This window comes from Scatophagus argus, chromosome 23 (assembly GCF_020382885.2).
Source record: "Scatophagus argus isolate fScaArg1 chromosome 23, fScaArg1.pri, whole genome shotgun sequence".
Lineage (NCBI taxonomy): Eukaryota > Metazoa > Chordata > Actinopteri > Scatophagidae > Scatophagus > Scatophagus argus.
In genome coordinates, this window is record NC_058515.1 from 9,289,965 (window position 1) to 9,312,132 (window position 22,168).

Consider the following 22,168-nt stretch of genomic DNA (forward strand, 5'->3'; position numbering starts at 1 on the left):
TATGAGTCTGATTTTTATATCAAAGTGTTGTTAATTTTTAATATCACTAATTAGTTTATAATAAATGTACTGTACATGCAGTTCCCTCAAACTTTCTTTCCTTCTCTGCACAGAAGTCCTGCCATTACAAATCTATTATATCCTCACTGTTATTTTCCTTTGTGCTACAACTCAAGGTGAACATTGACTGAGGCCAAATTCAAAGACTAACTGAACAGAGAACATCAGCGTGTCCCATCGAACATCAACACAACGATAAGACGAGGACTCACATTCACCAGTTTACAACTCCAGTTTTCTGGATGAATTAATGGCATCACATGAAGAAATCTCAGCATTGTTTTCAACATCCAGGAACCCCCTCCTCTGTTCCCACCTAAAGCTTAATCCCCTACAAGCTGTCCAACACTCCATAAACTGCAGTGTATACATTAAGCTTTTGGGGTTTAAACAATGCAATCTGGCACTATATTTCCTCCACAGATTTTGAGGATGAAGTCTTGGCTGGTTTTAGGTGCACAGTCTGCCAGTTTCAACCTCATACTTAAACGATAAAATAAGGTTGTTATGTTATTGCATCGATAACAGCACAACAAGTCCTCACGACATGACAATCGTGAAAACTTTTCAGATGTTTTTGAATGGTGGTGAGAATTAATGTTGGGTAAAATTTAGCTAATTAAAACTACTTGGGTAAAGAGAAAGATGGCGGCCATGGTCAAAATAACAACTTGTTTTGGGGTAGGAAGATTGAGGTCATGGTTAAAAGACACCAGCATTGGTTATCAGCTTAGACTCAGACTCTTTCTAATGACTTCATGCTAGGTCCACCTTTGCTTCTGTGAGAGAACATTCATTTTTCATGGGGCCACAGGAGGACTCCCTTAAACTAAATCATTTTTAAGTGTTGCAAAACAACCAAAGCTGTCATTTCACTGGTGAGGAGCCAGATGGTGGAGCTATCTGTGGTCAAAACATGGCCATTACTCATTAATGCTTAAGTGGTGTAGGTGAAAACATCTCATCCAAAATAAAAATGTTGACTCTCATCAGCCACGCTGTCCGCATGCTGAACCATGTGAGTTTTTAATGTTCTGAACACAGTGGGAAAATGCATCAAGCACTGATTATAAAAAGAAAACGACTACATTCACTCCTTCAGGAAATTTGTCACACATCAGCACTTGGAGATTCCCATGTGTGCAGGCCTGCAAATGATGCATCCTTTGCTTGTCCTTTGTTCAGCAGGAAACGATAAGCAGGGAACAGCAGGAGAGTTCTCAAGACGACAGCCACCGTGGCAGTTTGGAAGGGCGTCCGAGGACAGGCGCAGATGCACCAGCTCTTCAAAGGTTGACCTTTGACCGTCTTTTAACCCAACCCATCTCTCAAGAGTCCTTGAGGCAAACATGAAAGCAGCAGCATCAAGACAGGGAACATACTGAATATGCTTTGACTTGGAAGGATTGGGTTATGCTTTGGGATTACTGATGCTCAAGTGAGCAAAAAATGCTTATTAGGAAAAAGAGGATTTTTCTTTTTAATATAATGAAGCTCAACAGTTATAGAAAAGTTATTCATTTAGTTTCCAACAATCAATAAGTATGTTCAAAACTTAATATCCCAGTTTTTAAAGACTGTACACAATAAGTCAAATCCTTCATTTACAAAGACAAACTCCAACCTTGTGGGGTTGGTGAACTCATAGCAGAAGCTTATAAGAAGTGAAAAGTTCTAGAAACTGCTGTAGACGCCTGTAAACACAATAGCCAAAAGCTTTTTTAATCTTGAGGGAAAGATAGCGGCGACCCTTTCCAAAGCCACCAAAGAGCAGATGGACTCTTGTCCCTTCTGTGAGCAAGAAAAGCTCTTGACTGTTGATCCTCCGACGTAACGGTTTGACTTATCTTTGCTCAGACATGGTTTAGCACTTAAGTCAAACTGCTGTTTGTACCAGGGAGGGTTTAGAGAATTACAGAACCTCAATCTATAGCTCTCAGATGGGGAAGCAGCTAGGAGACTTTTTTTTTTTTTTAAGAGAATAACTTGGTCAAATACTTTGTTTCCTTAAGAACTGGCAAAATACCTAACTATCAGGAGGCAACTTCTGTTTGCAGAAATCCTAAAACTGCTTACTTTACTGATGGAAGTTTTTCCAATTTCAGGATAGTTATCTTAACAGTTACCTTTGCAGAGCAACATCCTGCCTCAACCTTACTGCCTCAGCCTCTTGCAGCTGTTTCTGAGCTGCGTTAAGTTACTGCTGATGCTCCTGCACGTTCATTTGATGGGACACGTACATGAAATGATTACAACCGTGCATAGATGCCAGAAAAATACTATTTTTTTCCATAATTCATTAGTATTTCTCAGTGTGGACTATTATATTTAATCTTAATGCTGTACAATTGTACACAAAGGCTCAGTCTGGCATCTACCAAACACTGATAATTCAGCACAGTAATTCAAAACTGTATTCGAAAATCACAGTCACTAGCTGACAGTTTCAGGACAAACTAAAGACTTTAAGAGCATCCATTAGCTTTTGGAAGTCATGGCTACAGCACCACGAGCCTAAGGTTTTCCAGGAAAGTGCATCAGTTGTGAGGTCGTCTGGCTTCCCAAGTAAATTTGGCCAGGAGAACAACTTGCATGTTCATAACAGCAAAGCTGAAGCAGCTGAGGCAGCTGCATGATCATCATCAGCCCTCACTTCTTTTGGACAGTTACATGTATAAAGGTTAGTGTTATATTGCTACTTGGATGGTATCTCATTGTTTGTCATTCTCATGCTTTTGAATAATCTGATTCATGAGTGGTACAAAGTCGTCATCATCAGTAACCTCATGTACATTTTCATCTTAAGAGCTACTGTCATCAAAACCCTCCAGTATCAAAGAACATGCCGCTAAACCTGACACCCATGTGTTTATTCATAGTAGCACTGAGACAACAACGAACTGAATAATAAAACACACTCTTATATCCCTCAGGTTTCTTAGGAGAACAAGGCCTTTTATGGTGTTTGTCCATTTGACACCAGATTGTCATTTCAGACAAATAGCAGATAACACCAGAGTGTTGAGAGCGTAATTGCATGAAATGAGCAAAACAAGAAGGGTGTAATCCAGTCCTGGGTCATTAAGGACCAAGATGTGTATTTGATAGTTAAACTGGAGTGAAAGGATTTTAAAGTAGCAAAGTTTTCAACCCCAAATTTGAAATACAAGGGGAAACTCATTTATCTTCTTCACATGAGCAGAGGAGGCTCAAAGTGTTTTCTGAGGTTAATAAGTGCCAAGACATAACAATAAATTATTTACTTGTCTTTCATTGCAGCTTTGTTTTGCAATTACAGCTTGTCCTCCACGCTACCTGACCTGAGCTACATGGAAAATATAACAGGGATTCATTGTGCTTACGATTCCACAGTAGTTCATCTTGTCTCAATGCCTAAAAGTCTACATCAAACCTTTAATTTCTTGGAGTGGTGAATCTGAGCCAATTACCGAGTACTTAAGAGCATGTATTTATCACAGGTTTTCAGTGAGGGAAATTTTCAGAAAAATTGGCTGAGGTTATGTATGTTAATTATTTATTTTCTTAGAATTTCTAACATATGCTCATCCCACAACGATACAAAGTATTATCTGACATTTCAAGGAGTCAACAGCTATTTTCATTTCTGAGCCTGGCCTTTCCAGGGCTTGACATTTATACTGCACTTGATTGGTTGAAGAAGATGAAGCACTCTAACCTCTTATGCACTCCCTACCAATCTCTTGTTCTCCTTGTCTATTTCAATTAAGGACTCTGCCCTCAGGGATGCCTAGAAAATGCTCTAAGGCATTAAAGTATCTTGCGTGGCCTCATAAAAGGGGGACAAATTTAGAATTCGTGGCATTTCTGCTCGCATGAAAGGTCTTCAGCACACAATTACATGTTGTTTGGGCAAATCATGCAGAGTATGCAACACTGTAGACATGGACTGACATGATGTGCAACAAAAAATGATAATAATGTAAAAAGGCTCATCACTGTGATGTTTTAAATAAAGAGTCATATCAGGCCTAAACAACTAATAATAAGCTGAGCACATCTCTCTCATCAGGCCTGAGGCATGTCGAATAAATTTGTTATCAGCGAGTTTTCATGACAAGATGGATTTAGAAAAAAATAAGCTCATTTCACATTTTCACCATAAAACCCTAAATAGTCAGGAGCCTGTTTTAAAAAAAAAAAAATTCTCAAATCCAGACCTTGTTACATTAAATCTCTTCTCAAGCCTGTTTGTTTTTCTCCACAGTACGAACCAGTGAACATTAGCATTTCGTTCAAAGCACGGCTGTGCTTAACAACACGCAGCCGCTGGAGTGGCTGTACAGCCTGTTTAATACAAATTAACTGCGTTGAGACAAATCAGTTCCTCTACACGGGTGAATATGCCAATCAAAGGTCATCTTTTTCTCTCCTACTACTTTGTGAAGTGCGGCTAAGTATTTTGTATTTAAGTCCTTGAATACTGATTATTTTACATATATACTGACTTGAGGACTGATTATACTTTGATGTGATGAAAATACTTTCTTGTTCTGCATCTCTCCGTTGCAGCTGTCTAACATTTAGGAGTATAATGTGGTGATTTCTCAGCCTGTACTTGTGCTGTTTCAATTACTAATAAATATGCTTCATAAGAGGTTTTGACAGCCCTAATAATAAATTGCATCTTGGAATCAATTAAGAGACCTTTAAACCCAGTATACGCATTCAAGTAAATTTTCAGTGATGCAACAGCAGTCAAACTCAAGTTCAGCTCAAGTCTTACTAATGTAGGCGGCAGAATCAAAGATATATTAACCGTCACTTTCCAAGTGTTTCATTAACATCAGAATGAGCTATTGTGGCAAGCAGAATTCAATTTGTGGGGCGGCTTTTTTGCCTTTCAGGAAACAGCGATTTGGAGCAAGTCCTGCTGCACATGTTCTTTTTTCTCTGCTCGCTCAAGTGATCCAAGCAAGAGGCTTACTGCGAACGATTAGATAGAGTTGTGGATACATCAGAGGGACGGCGGCGATTCATTATTTCATTTTCACGCAGTGCCAGACATTATTTGCACAGATGTTCAGAGGATTCACTGATGTATGGCATGGCTGAGCAGCTCACAGCTCAGTGAACTGATAAGTGCTGCTACAAAGCAGTCAGCCTTGTTTGCATTAGCTTCTGTTCCTGCCCATAGTGAAAGAATAATGTCAGGGTATGACACTGACCAGCCGCCCCCCCACACCGCATAAATCCTCAATTACTTTCTGGAAATCTTTGCATTTCGACTCTCTTCCCATAATGAGTAACTCAGAGGCTTTGAAGAAGACTGAAGTTAGAGCGTAATTACATTTGAAGCTTTAAAGACATGATTGTCACAAATTATGTTGTTTGAACATCACAGCAGTGTTTATGTAAGTGTGTGTGTGACATTTCTTTAAGGCTCTTTGGTTGGTATTCTTCAAATCTAAATGAACTTTTTAAAGAAGATATATCTGTTTGACTTGATAGAGTATAGCTTTTTGTGACAAGTAATTTCAGAGTGTGTTCTTTGTGCATATATTTCTTTAATGCAAGACATTTTCTTCCCTTTCAGGATACAATAAAAGCCACCTTGAACCTTAAAAACTCAGAAAGATGATTCACAACTCTTCTCTCAAAGTTGTTTTTTTGTCAATACAAATCAAACTCTGCGTAGCTTTGTATCTCCAGCTGCAACTCTACATTCTTTGCTAATATGGGCAATGTTGACAGACGCAAAAGTGTGTTAAAAATGTGTCATACACTAATAGCAGCATCAACATCTGAATGTAAGTTATTAACGAACTCTGAAGCTTTTAAAGGTTGGCTCACATTGACTGACATTTTGCTAAACTGTCCCCTCTGGTAGCCGTTATGCTTAGTTATGGTTGTGAAGCTCTGATTGGACAATTGCTGTTTGAGGGAGGGGTTTGATGGGTTCTAAATTATGCTAAGAATTACAATAAACCATGGTAAAAACTGCAAACAAAATTAGATTTCAATATGTTTCAAATTAACAAGAAAAATTACAGATTTACTCCTCAGACAACAAACTACAAGTCTCTGTCCAAATTACAGCTTGCATTTATTGAAATGCATCTCCATCACTATGACCATGACCACCTCTCTTTGTTTATCAGATGACCGACTGGATTCAATGAGGCAAGTGAAAACCATCTGACCTCAAGCTGAACTGCACTCACACCATCTCCGTCCCATCTTTTCCGCTTTGCCTCACATGTACATAATATGAGAACGATGTTATAGGCTTTTTGTTTTGTTTTGATCCCATTTTATGCCTAGTGGATTTAATGCTGGAGCTATCAGTTATAGTCTTAGATTTATGTCATAAGTCATGAGCTCGATAAAACACGCTCAGGAGCAAATTATGTGATTTCACACACAGAGATGTTAACTGCCATTTGCACAATGCAAGTGCTTGTGTGCGAATTCAATTCAACAAGCAAGAGTTGTACAGGAAGCCGCCAATGAGAAGCAAAAACACAGGCAGAAGCAAAGAACAGCATCTGCATGTACTAAGCAGGAGGCGGACAAAGCAGCCGCCACATTTCTGGTCTGCTCTCGTAAGTTGAGTTCTCATGGAAATCAACCTGACTTTTGACAGTTTGGCAGTGAAAAGCAAGGCAGGTACTGGCCCTCTTGTGATTTGTCAGTTTAAACAGAAGCACACACACACACACCCTTGAGCTCACAACATATGACATCCAACACCATATTCAGGGGGTGTTTGAGGCCTCGTCCAGGTTCATGGAGAATGGCCCGTGATGCTGCAGTTGGTCTTAAAATTTAATGTTCTTGAACAATCAATTATCTGCCTGCAAGACTGTGAAACATTACTAGAGCGAAATCCTATTGGATTTTACATCTATTTTACTCACGGCTTGTCAGATATGAAGTATATTTTGAACTCCATCACTCATTGATCACTTTCATGCCTGTCACAGTGAACTGATGGGCAAACACAGGCAATTATGATTGATTATGAAATATAAGGTTGCTAAGTAAACTTCAGTATAGACCAATTTTTCATTACACAGACGGGTTTTCGCTGGTTAGACGAAGAATAAGTTTCTGATATTTTCACAACTGCGTATTGTTTTATTACAGTGTCTTCATAACACTTGCAGTATTTTGTAAGCACATCTATTGCTGAAATATTGAACACAAAGCGTCTTTATGTGGCAAATTTTTAAATGTGTACACCTTCACTGATTGTTTGGCCACACCGAAGCAAAACGATAATCTCTAACAAAAACACTGACACTGTGAACCCTTAAACCAAAACAATGAGCTCAAAGATGCTAAAACTCTCCTCAGAGCTGAGGGTAACATTGGATAATTAGCCTTGATAAAAAAAATTATTAGTGTAGCTTTTAAAACAACTTTTTGTTTAACATCTTGAAACTAGGCAGTAACAAGAAACAAACAAAATTATGTCACGCCATGCCGCGGCCGTCTTTATTTTTCAGTCAAAAATGATTTTCGCTCTGGATTTTATAATCTGCAGGGAATTCTCTTTGCTTATTCTCTCACTAACGAAGCCATTCAACAAGGATCTTTTTTGTCCTCTGCTCTGCTCCCAAGCTGAACACAGCTTAAGATGAGTGACATGAACGTTTCAGAAGGTCGTGACGGCAAAGCAGACGGGGCATATGGTAAGTGTCCCTCCAAGATAAAGAAAAAAAATCTGTGCTTGATCAATTATTCATCAGGTCTTACTTATAATTTCAGAGGGAAATGTGATAGCACAGGTTCCTCAATTTAGCTTGCAGTTGCTTTACTCACCTCAAAGGAAGGAATTATACTAATTATATTTTTAAAAAAAGATCAAATTATTGATCTTCAAAAAGAGAAATTCTCTCTTGGCGTGACTCTCTGAGCGGCGAGGTCGGAGACTCAAGGACACTTAATCAGATACTCACTTTAAAAAAACGATTAAATGAAAACGATTTTTTAATATCACATCTTCTGAAGGTCAGCGAGGAATCAGTGCAGTTTCTAATGAGGAACATGTGATACAGAGCAAATCACTGGAGAAGATGCAACAAGGTTACGCTGATGCCCAAAGGGGCCCCCAAAGCTCTGTGTTACGCATACATCGTGACTCACACTTCTGTGAAAAGGACAATTTGTATGTGTTTGATTGAATTAGAAAAGGCATGCATAATACAGAGATAATCACAGCTGGTTTAATCTCTTGAATAACTGCTAGAGGGGGAAAAAAAAATCAGAAAGGACTAAAGAACAACTCATAGAATTATCAAAGCTAGACCAGCATGAACCGATCTCCTTCATATATAAATGAGAGCAAATGGAGAGCGTAAGCAGCGATTAGCTAATATGCATCCAAACAAAACATGAACTGACATTTCATTTGCATGCTAGTCTTTTAACAAGCGTGCTTGAATTGTATCATAACAAAGCAAAGCGCCGTCACACATGAGGTTGTACTCAATGTGATATGCATGTCCAGGAAATGATTAGATGTTTGTGCACACATATTAACCAAATAACAAAACACTGACTCGTTTATGAATCCTTTTATGTAAATTCTCTTCTCTAAACTAACATATTTCAGAGATTTATGTGTATGAACTGTGGGGCTAAATGTCACAGTCAAACACACACACACAGAGTAATTCTCGAAAGCTCTCACAGTGGTTAGATACCAAAGCTTAACTTGATGAAGATCGACTGGATAACTAAACACTTCTGTGACACGGCTTCAGTAAGGTTTGTTTATGTGTATGATAATAAGGTCTGATGACAGAACTCAATAACAAGTTATTGGTGCAAACCTGAAAATCAATTTACTGGCAAACTGCAAAAAGGGAAAATGCAATGAACCTCCTCAAACAAATTATTTGTTCAGTGACAGAAACCATCAGTCAGCCGTGGCATGTTTACGGCCGATGTCATGGTTACGGTAATGTCCATCACAATTTATTTAGTCAAGTCCAAGGACACTGACATCAGACAGAATGAAGTATTGATCTTGCTTGTGAAGCACTGTAAGACTCCACGCTTTACATTCCAGTAAAGTGAAACAATGTCATTCAATTCTGATCATTCATTGATCAAAAAATAAAAGTTCATGCAAAAAAATAATTAAAACACAAAACAAAAAAAGTTCACTGTGATCAGAATATGAAACTGCTGGTTTACTTTGTCTCACAGAGTATAACAAAATATATTTTATATGATATAGTCTTGGTTCAACAAAACAAGGCGTGTGAAGCTGTCATCGGAAAACGCAATGAACAATTATATAGTATTTTATGTTCAATTTAATAAATACCACAAAAAATAAGACTATTACTGACTCAGCTTTGCCCACAAGAACATGCACCTTTGACAAAGATAACTTGCTGTGTAACAATATAGAAAAATGTCTGAGGATTGCGAAAAGTCGGTCACTTAATGGTCTGTATTATATCACCCAGCCATATAATTCAGCTTCTCAGTTCTGAGAGTTCTTTGGTCACAGTTGTCCCTGACTCGGATTTAAACGACAGCGAGAGAAAAGAGTTCGGTCCAAGAAGCCGAGCGTGTTTATAAGACTGTTAATGCTTCAGTGATATAAAGATTGACCAACCTGTGCTGAGCTGATATACACACTGGCTTCTTTTGTGTGCGATATAAAGAAAATAAATAAACATATCAGTGTCTGGCATCAACCTTGGGTCCATGATGGATGAGTGCTTGAGGTGCTCTCCTTCCATTAACATATCAATCTTAAGAGACTTCATGACCGACGTTGTTTGAGAGAGAGCAAGCTGCAGTAAACAGGCACAGACGGGCTGCTACTTTCCAGAGTCAGACGCCACTGAGTCACGATTGCACTGTTAATGAAGAGGACGCTGCCCATCTTATTTATTCGTGGAGCTCCACCAGAGTCATGTGATGAGAAATTGGGAGCTGTTCGTGTATTCATTCTGTTAAGGAACAAATGAGAGGCAGAAAAAGTCTCTCTCAAAGGCTGCTTTGTGAGACATCTTAATGAAGCAGAGAGCCACTTGAAATGCCTTGAAAATGTGCATAAATCATATGATCTTCTCGTCCCTGACATTACAGTAACGAATTGTGTTTGGGGAAAGTATTGCGCTGTAATTCCCTACAAAATTTCTGCTGGGTTTGGTCTGTGGACAAAGCTGAGCTGCTCTTCTTGTCTGGGAAAATCCCGCTCCCTTACAAGATCTCGCCATTATTATTGATCAAAGCAAAGTAACGCCTGCTGTACTGCATTTTCCAAACCCTCCATTATATGTGATGTAGCTCCTCGCAGTCTTTTCCGAGTCTGTTCTTACTCAAGTGCAGCTCATCCAGAAAGCTGCAGCCAACATAACCCCGTGTCTGCAACCTCTCAAACAGGGTTTTTGCATCCAGTTTAAACCACTGGTGTTTGCTTGCAAGGAGACCCATGTGACACTCTGGCAGTCAGGCAAAATTGTGGTCAGGTCAGGCAGGTCAAACTCCCATCAGACTGGCTGTTAGTGGGTGACCTGGAGCACAAATTTGCCACTGAGCCCTAAAAGACCACCCCCATCTGCTATCTATCTTTATGTCATCTTCAAGTTTAGTATAGCAGACTACACATGGTACCTTCATTAGACCAACAACTACTGGTTTTGTTCATTTGCACAGCATTTTCCTCAATCACTCAGCTGTTTGGTCTATAAAATATCAGTAAACAGTGAAAAATTCCCATCATGATATCCAAGACTAGCAGTCCAAAGTGCAATTTACAATATTGCAACACCGGTAAAAGCAGCAAAACACATTTGAGAGCCTTATAAAAGTCGATTATTAGCCATAATTTACTAGTCTGTTAATCAACTAATCACTGCAGCTCTGCATTCATTCGGCACAAGCTTCAAAGCAACTTTCTACATGCCTCAGGAGGAATTTGGTGTTGCCAACCTTACAGCTATTAAGTGTACGGGATGTTAATGTGTGTTAATCTGATTTAAGAACGGCACCACATGATCGCATAACTAAAGCAAAAAAGTAGTGTTCACAGTTTTATGTTAGACAAGAAAGAAAAAACTAAACAGTAGTAGGGATGAAGCACCAGTGCCTCGTTTCTCTCCTGTCAAAGTACAGAGAAATGCTGAATGGCCCGCAATGATGCATTAAATCGCCTGTAGCTTATTAGTTTTATTGGCTGCCTTGGGTAGTTGGCTCGTTGATCATTATGACTGGGTTCATTACTGAAGCAGACTGAACTCACGGTCATCTCTTAATTATTCATGCTTTTAATAACCTGAAATAATATTCGTCAACAGAGATGAATAAAAGCCCTGCTCATTGGAGATATTGTGGTGTTGGGAAAGAATTCACGTCTCAGAAGATCTGGTGGATGTGTTGGCAGAGACAGAGTTTTATCAAAAACTGAAGGACTTACAGTGGCAAAACATAGTGGCATGTTAGGGAGCAATCCGCACCTGTCACAGATGGAAGCCACATTAAGATACATTAGTTCAACTTTACAGAAACGAAATGGAACAGGAAGCGAACTGTGCCGCATCACATCGTTTTAATTCACAATGTCTTTTAACAGCCCGGAAAACCTTTTTCCTGTCGATTAGCTTCTCACTCGGGCTGACGGGCTTCTACATGAACACACAACCTTCTGCCAAAGCTGGAACAGTTTCCCTTATTTAACTTGAGACATTTTTGTGTTTCTGTTATTTAACTTGAGACATTTTTGTGTTTTTTTTTGTCAGTCCTCTTCTCGCTCCTTTGAAGTTTGGGTTTGGGAAAAACTTTCTCTCACACACACACACGCACACACACTTCCATGCACCAATCAGAATTTAGGAACATTTCAATGCAAATCTGATGACAGTTGGTGGGTTGTTTGCTCATGTTGTCAGCCTCTGTCAGTCTGTCAGTGTTGTATGAAATCACAGCCACACATTCCTGATGAAGCTTTCGGAAAGTTTCTGAGCGTTGGACTCCTGATAAATAACGACTGAGGGCGTTTGGTTTAAAATTTAGTCAGAAATAATTAATGCTAGAGAGAAATACTTCAAATATGAGATAAAATTTTCAGAGGCTTTTGTGATTATTTATGCATTGCCCATTTAAGAGTTGCTGTTGAAAGAGCCTGAGCAAGTGTGAATACCAGAGTCAAAATGATGATGTTGATGTTTCTGGACTTGGCCTGCTTTCACTTCTCCTGGCCCTGCTCTAATGATGAGCCAGTATTGAAATGATGTTGCATGCAAAACAACAGTCAAAAAATAAACATGCTGCAGCTGTGACATTTTAAATCCCTGTGAGCCTCGTCGTCCTCCTCCTCCTCCTCCTACAACGCTGTGTAACAGCACTCCTGTTCTCCAGGTGCAACAGGACATCTGATCCTGTGTCAGTAGCTGTGCTCAGTATTGAAGCAAAGCTTGGAGTGGCTCCACGTCTAACACAGATGCTTCCCAGTGACGGGCCTTCAAAATGTGTCAGCAGCTGCTCTAAAAATGACATGAAGTAAACTCTACAATCGACAGTTTGTTAGCTGAGACACGTTTCACGCCGGATCTGTGGATTAGATGTGAACAAAATACTGAATGTATACATGAAAACTCTTCTGGTCAATGAAAACCATGCTGGAGAAGCCTCCATCCTCACACTATGCTGCTCTAAATTCACTGAAGAAGAGTTGTGGCACACGTAATGTGAAAGATGACTGCTGTACATATTTACATTCCAACAATGCATTTTATACATGGACATTTATTACATTTACTTTAGAAGTCAGGTGTTAAAATTGCTCAGCTCGGTAAATTGCTGTTAATAGTTATCATCATCCCCTTACTGTGTATGTATCTTAGTAGGGCCTTATCCTGAATATGAGCTGCTCAAGCTGATACCATTCTGTGCAACTGACCAGTGCTCACTTTGCAGACTTGATAAATGAGAAATTTCCCATTTTAAATAAGTCAGGATGTAAGTTTGGAGAAGACTTAAAAGCTTAATTTAGACAATCCAACTGAGCACTGAAGATGCAGTAAACTCAAACATGAAAGCTCACACAGACCTAATAATCTGAGATTTGGTGTTTAAACCATTCAAGTCTTAATGGCAAATTTCTGCTTGAGGGAGGAACTGCTAATGTTCCTCCTTTCTTTTTAATAAAGCTCCATATGAGCCGGAGAGGTGCTTTTCATTCATGTGGATGATTCAGAAGCACTCACATCAAAATCGTTTTCCTACCACAGAATATGCAAATTAAATAAAGAATTATAAATTATTATCTGCAAATACATGTATAATTAGAGCTGCAAGGCTTGTCGGACATAATGATTGGGCAACATAAGAGTTCATGCTGAGCTTTCACTCAGCCGGCTCTCCCCCTCACAGTTCCCCGTCACGCCTCAGAAGTGCCTTTTGTGCTTGTTTCACAATACGCCGCTCACTCCTCGGCAGACACTGCTTGTTCACTCGGCTCTCCTTGACTAACTGCTCGGCTCTGACGTCCGGTTAATGCTGCATTAACCCTTGTTGTAAAGACGCTGCTGCTCATTTTATCTATGAGGAGAAAGTTTTGCATCTGGCCGTACCTTAGCATCTCCATCTGGTGTTTTCTGTGCTTGTGTGTGTTGGCGTGGTCCACATTCGTCACTCTCCTGCCTCCCATCAGCTCATTCGCCTGCAGTACATCTACCCCAGCTCTACTCCCACTCACACCCAGATAATTGTCTCATCCTCGGTGGATCATCCTCCTCGCCTGTCTGTCCTCCTGACTGGCAGCTGCTTCGTAGTTTCCAAGCTAACCCCTGCCAGCTTCTCTTCATTCCCCGCTAATGCCCAGCCACACTCCTCCATCGTCCCCCCCTTTGCCCCTTTTGCCACGAGATCCCATCATCTGCCATCAGACACCCAGAACCGTAAACTCTTCTTTAAAAAACCTCTCTTACAGACATAACTCTGTCTGAGTCCTACGTTTGGTTCCCTCCTGAGTTCTAAGTTGACAGTTTTGCAAATGATTGGGATCACAGTTGCCAAACTGTTCGGCAAAGAAGGACTAAAGTATCTTTCTGATCATGTCAACAAATTCACAGTGACGAACAACTATACATCATAATAACATCTGGTCAATAAGACCCTGAAATCTGACTATAAAAAGTGAAATACAAGGTCTAAAAGAAGAACACAAACCAAGAGATTTATATTTTATGTGTTGCATAAAGCATAAAAGAATTGAAATTGTATTCTGGCACAAGTTTGAGCCAGTAAAGAGATGCACAGAGTGATCTAATTATCAAGAAAAAAAAAATCCATCTATGCTTGAAATGTAGAGAACAAAGAGCAGAAGGCAATTTTATGTAATACATCAAATCATATTCATTTCAAAGCAGCCTTTTACTTAGCTGACTTCAACAGGAGTGGGGTTTAGTGTGAAGGTAATGATCTATGTTGGAGTAGAGAGGATTAGGTTTTATTATGTCATCGCTTTAATTTTTCCCCTCTGTGCATATAACAACAATGCAAGTAGTGTGGTGTAAGTCAGGACACTGGGTTCGCGTCTGTAAAGTGACATCTATAAGCTAGAATTTTGTTTATTCCATGCATCCTTCCTTCCTTGTTAAAAACATTCTGCCTAAATTACCCACAATGCATTCAGGTTTACCATGCTAGCAGCTAATGTAGCCTGCTCGCAGAGGTTGAAGTTCAGGTCTTTCTTATACCACACCACCAGATTTCTTTTTCTTGTTCAAACTGAAGGCAACTTTTTAACATGTAAACACGTCCCCTTATGGGAATCTTAAAGAAAAAAACACTACTGAGAGCAGGGCTAGTGGATGATGCATCACGATTCAGTCCGATCTTAGACAAAAAGATGAGATATTCATTGTCCTTGGACTTTTTTCTTGGACGCATACAGTATCTGCTGTCAATAAGACCTTATACTGAGGTGATGCACACTGAAAGCTACACACACAGTCAATAATAAGAACAGAGGCATCATTTCCCACCATTACTTGGTTCTGTAAACAAACCTGCATTGCCTGTGATGGCTGTTGGCTTATTTCACCACCCGCACACTCAACACATCTTAAATCCTACAGCTCACCCGCTCACCCTCTTTTCCTCTCACAAACAAAACTGCTATCAAGGTTTGTTGTCTTTACGTCACGTTGCCGTATCAGCAGAACATTGACTAAGGATCCAAATGAGAAGACACACCAATCAATAACTGAGGAATACACATCGCAACAAAGGTTATCCAGTGCAATATTCAGGCACATGTTGACAGGGTGACTACAATCTGACTGTGGAAACAAAATCTCAAGCTACAAATTGTTATTACTGTACTGTGCTGTGAGTTCTTGGGAAAGTAACAATAAGGACATGAATTATAACTTTTGTTTGGCTATTCTGAATTCGTGGAGGTGAACCTGGACCTGCAGTCCTGCTGCTGCAATGTTATGGAGGCTGCTGTGAGCTGCAAGATGAAGCAGATGGAGGCAGGCTAGTGGCTCGGAGGTCACTGGTTCAAGTCCCTGGACAAGTTATCAGGATGAGGTAAGACTGAGTCATACTCTCACCTCTCTCTGCAACAGATACTGAAGTGGTGCTGAAGCCTGTTGGAGTCTGCGGACAGACTAAACAAACTAAAGGTTTGATTTACTCTTCAATTTGGAAGAATTTGAAACTGAAGGACCAATTTGGGTTTGTCGCCTAAAAAAGTCTTTTGTTCCGTTATGTTTCAGTGTTTTTTGATTTATTTTTTACTTGTCCACTGTTGCTCTATCCTTGAGTGTTATAGTCTCAGTGTTTTATTACCACACAGTATTTTTGTATGTTTACTAGGTTATATAATGTTCCTGTCTGGTGGACTCATTTCTACTTTGGTGGACAACATTTGGTTTTCTATTTTTGTGATGGAATTTTCACTCCTCCCCAAAACAGTAAATAATTACAGACTATGTACACAAAGGCTCCTACGTGAAAATAATGATACCTCACTACAATCCTCCTAAGGTCTCATACACTTTGTGAGATGTCACAATAAGCTTTGCAGTTGCAGACTTGGCTTGTAGGGCTTGATATCCTCATGACATGTTGGCCACAGAGAGCTCGTTTCTCTTTTCAGTCCCAAAACTGTCAAGTCCAAATTGAAACATCAGATCAGATTTCATCATTTGCTGCCAGTGCTTGTTTTGTCCATTTGTTCATGTGGATATGCCTCTGTCTTGTGAATAACCTTGAATCAAAACAAAATACCTTAAAACGATGAATGTTATTCAGGTGACTGAGGGGTGATGAACAACCATCTACTGAAGGTCACTTCATTGTAATCTTGCGCAAATACACTTCAAATATAATACAGTTAATCAATCTTTTCACTACAGTCCTTTTGTGACTGCAGCAGCCACACACTTCATGTATAATTTTTAATGTATGTGTATGCATCTGTTCAACATCAGATGTGAGATTCGTACTAACGATGAGAAGTTCGCAACCTTTCTGGCTCATGACTCTTGACAAAATAAAAAGGTGGCTACTTGACTTGTATCACAGGCATGTGCAGTGCTCAGTGCTGGTTAGTTCTGCAGAGTGAAGAGCTAGCTATGAGAATCATGATTACCAGAGTCCCATCTCCTTTCATCAGTGACCGTTTTATTAGATGAAAACAACAGAAAGGGGTTTCTGTGCGATCATAAGTATTACACAGTAAATGCTTTGTTTATATGCAATAAAATGAGCTCCTGTCCCTGAGGGGTCCATGCTCTGATCATATGGTACTAACAGACACGGACTAACACAACAGAAGAGATCACAGAAATCACCCATATGTGCTATAGATGCTATAGAACTGCACTGCCTGATGTTTGAGACCAATTCAAGCCACTGCATGTGTGTGTGTGCATGAGCAATGAAACATGAGCCAAAAAATGTGGACGTGTGAAGGAAGAGGTGACGTGCAGCAGACTGTTGAAAATCCAATTTGTCTTCTCAGCTCCAAAATCACAACAAGCCTCACATCTTCAACATCCTTTGACTCAAACTTCATCCACTTTTCACACTCTCTTCCATGGAACTGCTGCCACACAAACACGCCGCTCCAAAAATCTAATCCTGCACCAGCCCATCAGGTACTTGTTGGTATATTTCTGTATTTCACCTCAAATAGCTTGACAATCTCTTTGCTTTATGACTACAGACAATTTTGAGCAGCACGAGGTGTCAAAGACTTTAATTTGAGTGCAGCAATACTGACCTCCAGTGAGTTAAATGTGATTTAAAAGAGGGAAAAATGATGCTGAGTGCATATTCATTTCCCCAGGTTTTTCATTAGTTCCCAATAATAAAAGAAATGTTTGTTAATTAAAATGATTTGGGATAAACTACAGTCTTGTCCCTAGTCTCATCATAACCAGCAATATGAAAATAACACTCTGTGGCGGAGGCGGGGCAGCAGTGGGGGAGTTTTTATGAGAACAACACATGGGGCATCATTTGGAGCGAGAGCGCACCATGCTGAAGGAGGGAGATCTGTGGCTGGACGGCACTCAACTCCTGACAAGCAGGAGACGCGTGACGAGGCTACAATAGGGTGCATGGGAGATCATTGTTGTTCTTTTTAAATTTCAGTCAGTTATCTTAAAACACAAATGATCAACAGGCTGCAAATAACCTCCAAAGACTCCGTGGAGTGGGGATCTTTTCGTGCGCGCGTATCCACGTCGTCAGCTGAACGCGGAGCTGCGGGTTTTTAATGGACTCTTCAGTCATTACAGGGCTGAACGCGAATCCATGCCAAGATTCAACCAGGATATATATACACACCGCGCACACAGCCTGGATGGATTCGTTTAACGCCAGCGCGATGGACGCGTTCACGGTGATCCATCTGAATTCCTCCTGGAGCCTGGACAGTGGATATTCTTTAGCAGCAATAGCCAGCATTGCTGCTCTCGTAAGTTTTCTCATTCTTTTTACCGTTGTTGGAAATATCCTGGTGGTTATTGCCGTGTTGACGAGCAGGGCGCTGAAAGCCCCACAGAACCTTTTTCTGGTGTCTCTCGCCACCGCGGACATCCTAGTCGCGACTTTGGTGATGCCGTTTTCTCTGGCCAATGAACTTATGGGCTACTGGTATTTTGGAAAAGTTTGGTGCGGTATCTATCTTGCTTTGGATGTTTTGTTCTGCACTTCGTCTATTGTTCATCTGTGCGCAATAAGCCTGGACCGGTACTGGTCCGTTACGCAGGCTGTAGAGTACAACCTGAAGCGGACTCCTAAACGCGTCAAGTGCATCATCATAATCGTGTGGCTTATATCTGCTTTTATCTCATCTCCACCTCTCATATCTATAGACAGCAACAATGATATCAGCTCTCAGCCTCAGTGCGAGCTGAATGATGACACTTGGTACATCCTCTCCTCCAGCATCGCGTCCTTCTTCGCTCCGTGCTTAATTATGATCCTGGTGTATATCAGAATATACCAGGTGGCCAAAACCAGAACCAGAAGCATGTCAGGAAAAAATCCCAGGCCAGATGGTGTTACACAAACTGAGAATGGACTGAGCAAAGCCACCTCCCCTTTCCATGGCGAGAAAGAAAACGGTCACTGTCAGTGCCCACCTACGCCCAGCCAACGCACCGTCACCATCGGACAACAAACTGAGGATGCTGACATGGAGGAGAGCTCCTCCTCAGAGGGCAAAGGTCACAAACCTCAGCAACAGGACTCCCAAACAGCCAAGAGGGCCAGCCAAAAGAAGAGCTCCCTCTCCAAACACTCCACTCGCATCTCCAGAGTCAGTAACAAATCCATGGACCTCTTCGCCTCCAGGAGGAAACGACGCCGGAGCTCCTTAGCCAGGAAAAAGGTCTCTCAAGCCAGGGAAAAGAGGTTTACATTTGTCCTGGCTGTGGTCATGGGGGTGTTTGTTGTGTGCTGGTTCCCTTTTTTCTTTAGCTACAGCCTGTACGGTGTGTGCAGAGACTCCTGTAGGATCCCCGACCCGCTCTTTAAATTCTTCTTCTGGATTGGCTACTGTAACAGCTCCCTCAACCCTGCCATCTACACCATCTTCAACCGGGACTTCAGACGCGCCTTCCAGAAGATCCTCTGCAAGTCATGGAAAAAGTCCTTTTAGATCGGACGCAGAGCTGCTGCTCCACCGTAACGATCTTGAAGGAAATATCAAAGTGAATAAAAAAAAGAAGAAGCTTGTTTTGCCTATTCCTGCCCCTCATTATTCACTGTTACGTCTCACCGTCCTATTGTTGTTCAGTCATGGCAGTACACACCCCCAGCCACCTATGGGTGTCTCCACAAGCTTCAGCATTTCCATTACAGGCTTTTACAGGCTTTACCAACCTGATTAGTGAGCATCACCCTTTTACTGTGTGCCGTAATGTTTTATAGTGTATCATCATCATTGACGAAGCTCTTTGTACTCCCACGGCTGGATTTATCTGCCAGGGGGCCCCCCAGTTCCTCCCAGCCTCTGTGCAACGTGAACAGTTTTTGTTACGCTTTATGTGCCAGGACACTACTTGGCTACATGTTTGCCGTGTTGTACATTGATTGAATATTAAGTTAAGCATATGCAAAATACATAAGCACAACACTGAGATAATGATGGTTATAAAATTAATTTTGACATTTTCTATAGAGAGAGCTTTAACTGCACAGTTGAGGCTTATACGCTGTCTTGCTGTGAGTTAGATGAGAAGCCGGTAGCAAGCAACACGTGTAGAGAGGCCTCAGCACTCCACTCCCTCTTCCCACCATTTCCTGTCAATATCTCCCAGCTGTCCTACCTGAATATAGGCTAGCAGCCCAAAAAAAGATCAGATGACTGATACTTTTATCATGCTTGTGCTTTAAATACGTAACTGGAGCATAAAGACTGGAAGCAAAGAGAAAACACAGAAGAGCTTAAGTTAACTTAAGTTTTTCGCTTTTAAGCTGAAGTCCAGCTGCCCCAACTTAAGCTCGACACCAGTTGACCTGGATGGACGAGAATCTACACAGACAAAGAGAAAACAGCCAGCCCGACTCTCTTCAAGGGCAACACAGTCTCCCTCATTGCACCCCTGAAGCTCACTTTATATTCTGCTTGTTTTATCTGTGGAAAACCAAAGTGGAGCAACGGCAGTCCATGTCATGTGCTGGACTTTGTCAGCGGAGTGGAGACCCAGTTAAGATACTGGTCCTGTAAAACCGCAAAAGTGATGATTTTACATTTTCACATTTGGCACAGATTTAACAAACAAGATACTAAGTGTTAATTAATGAGCTTTAGAGGTGTCAGTAGGTGGATTTTGTTACCTTCATACAGAGCCAGGCTATTTGTTGACACTCTTCGGTCTAAGCTGAGCTAATCATATGTTTGCTCCTGCTGCATATTCACTGTACAGACCTGAGTGATGCTGACCTCCTCATTGAACTCTCTGCAACAAAGCCTGTGTCAAGCCTCATTTCACCAAATGGTGTGTGTGTCTTCAGGTTATCCAAAAGTCTTCTTTGCTTTTCACATGTCATTTAACTTAGACCTCATCAAGCTTTTCTGGTGACTTAGACACAAATGAAAAGAATACAGAGAAAACAAATGTCACGTGACATACTATAAAGAGCTACAGAGCCCACACATGTAGGAGGTTAAAGTGGTGGACACACAGGATGTTCACCCTGGAGGCCAGCGTTCATGTCGCATGTGAAACCAAAAATTAACTTTTCTTTTGTTTTTCTAATCTTTTTATGTGGGAACTCTTGCTAAGCTCAACAGCACTCATAGCACAGTATTTTTATGTACGTTAAATCATGTCTTTAAGATTAGGTGATAAAGCAGAACATACTTTAAGGCCCTCACCATGTCAGTGTTGTGCTTTAGTTCTGAATATTTATGAAAAAGTTTTATTCCAAAAGGTTCACATGCTGTGGAGGTCTAGGGGCTACTGGAGTTGTGGGGTCTTGGGGCATCAGTGGGTTCAGGCCTTTTTCACCAGTTTTCCTTGAAAATTACTCTTTTTTTTTTATTGTACTTTATAGAAGCCAAGAAAGGAAAAGGCAGGACTTTATGGATCAAATTTTTTACAAAATGTATTTGCCATGATGTTGTTGGACATGTCATCCTTTACTGTTTGATTTCGCTGAGCAAGTACCTGGATGCTTTGAGTGTATCCATGCCAACAAGGCCTCATTATATTTCATAACACAGCTGACAAATGGCAAAGCACAACAGCAGACTAAATCACTTGTTGTTCTGATCTCTGACTGGACCTTGAAGATTTGAGAAGGCACCGAGAAGGGCTGACGATCCAGACTGTAAGAGCAATTATTTTTATGACATGCAAAAGAGGTCATTATTTTCACACACGCATGAACAAATTTATTTTGGTTTTATTTTTGAAGAAACTACCTCTCTGTTCAGTTTTGTTTTTATTTTTCGTTGAAGTTTTTGGTTTTATGTTTTTTGCTAAGTGCATAAGCTTAAGCCGTCTGCTGTCGTGAAAAGAAAAAAATAAATAAAAGATGACAAAGTCTTCTGTGAACTTTTGGTGTGATGTTGCAATATGGGGCCCCTCCAGTGGTCATGTGAATGTCGTGATTTTATTTATGTATTTAATTTGTTTTTTGTTTTTTGTTTTTTAAATCTGGTGATTTATGACATTTCCTTTGCCCTTAAAGTCACTGACAGATGCTGGTGGCAAGTACAGCTTGTGTACAGTTTCTGTAACCTTTCATCAGATTAAAATTTGACTTGAATTCTCTTATGGATGGGGTACTTTTAAGCCAGTGAGACCGAGGTGTTATGTGCAGCAGTTATGTGTTTTAAATTGGTGCAAAATTAAACAATCGCAAGCAGAACGGTGACTAAAAAGTTGCTCATTATCTTTCTCTCTGCCTGAAGACTTTTGCATGACTGATGTCAGTGACTAATTTAACTCAACTCATTTTTAAGTCTGAATAATATTGCACTCTCAGCAGTGTGAGTTTGGACTTGGATGGATGGTTTTGACTTGTGACCTTTGAGCACAACAGGTTTGATGTCGAGTCTGTCTGCCTCATAATCTAATATTCTCCTGAGCCCCTGTGGGCAGGAGTGAGGTGAAACTGAATTCCC

General features: G+C 40.6%; 1 protein-coding gene and 1 long non-coding RNA gene across 2 annotated transcripts in view; one reads left to right on the top strand and one right to left on the bottom strand.

Annotated features, from left to right (window-relative positions):
* LOC124054808 overlaps positions 1-22,168 on the bottom strand; it is a 78,000-nt gene that overhangs the window by 12,841 nt on the left and 42,991 nt on the right. The window lies entirely within an intron of this gene.
* Positions 17,549-21,072, top strand: LOC124054803 (alpha-2 adrenergic receptor). The gene has a single exon (XM_046381198.1). The coding sequence runs from the start codon at positions 17,804-17,806 to the stop codon at positions 19,190-19,192; it is 1,389 nt and encodes a 462-aa protein (XP_046237154.1). The 5' UTR covers positions 17,549-17,803; the 3' UTR covers positions 19,193-21,072.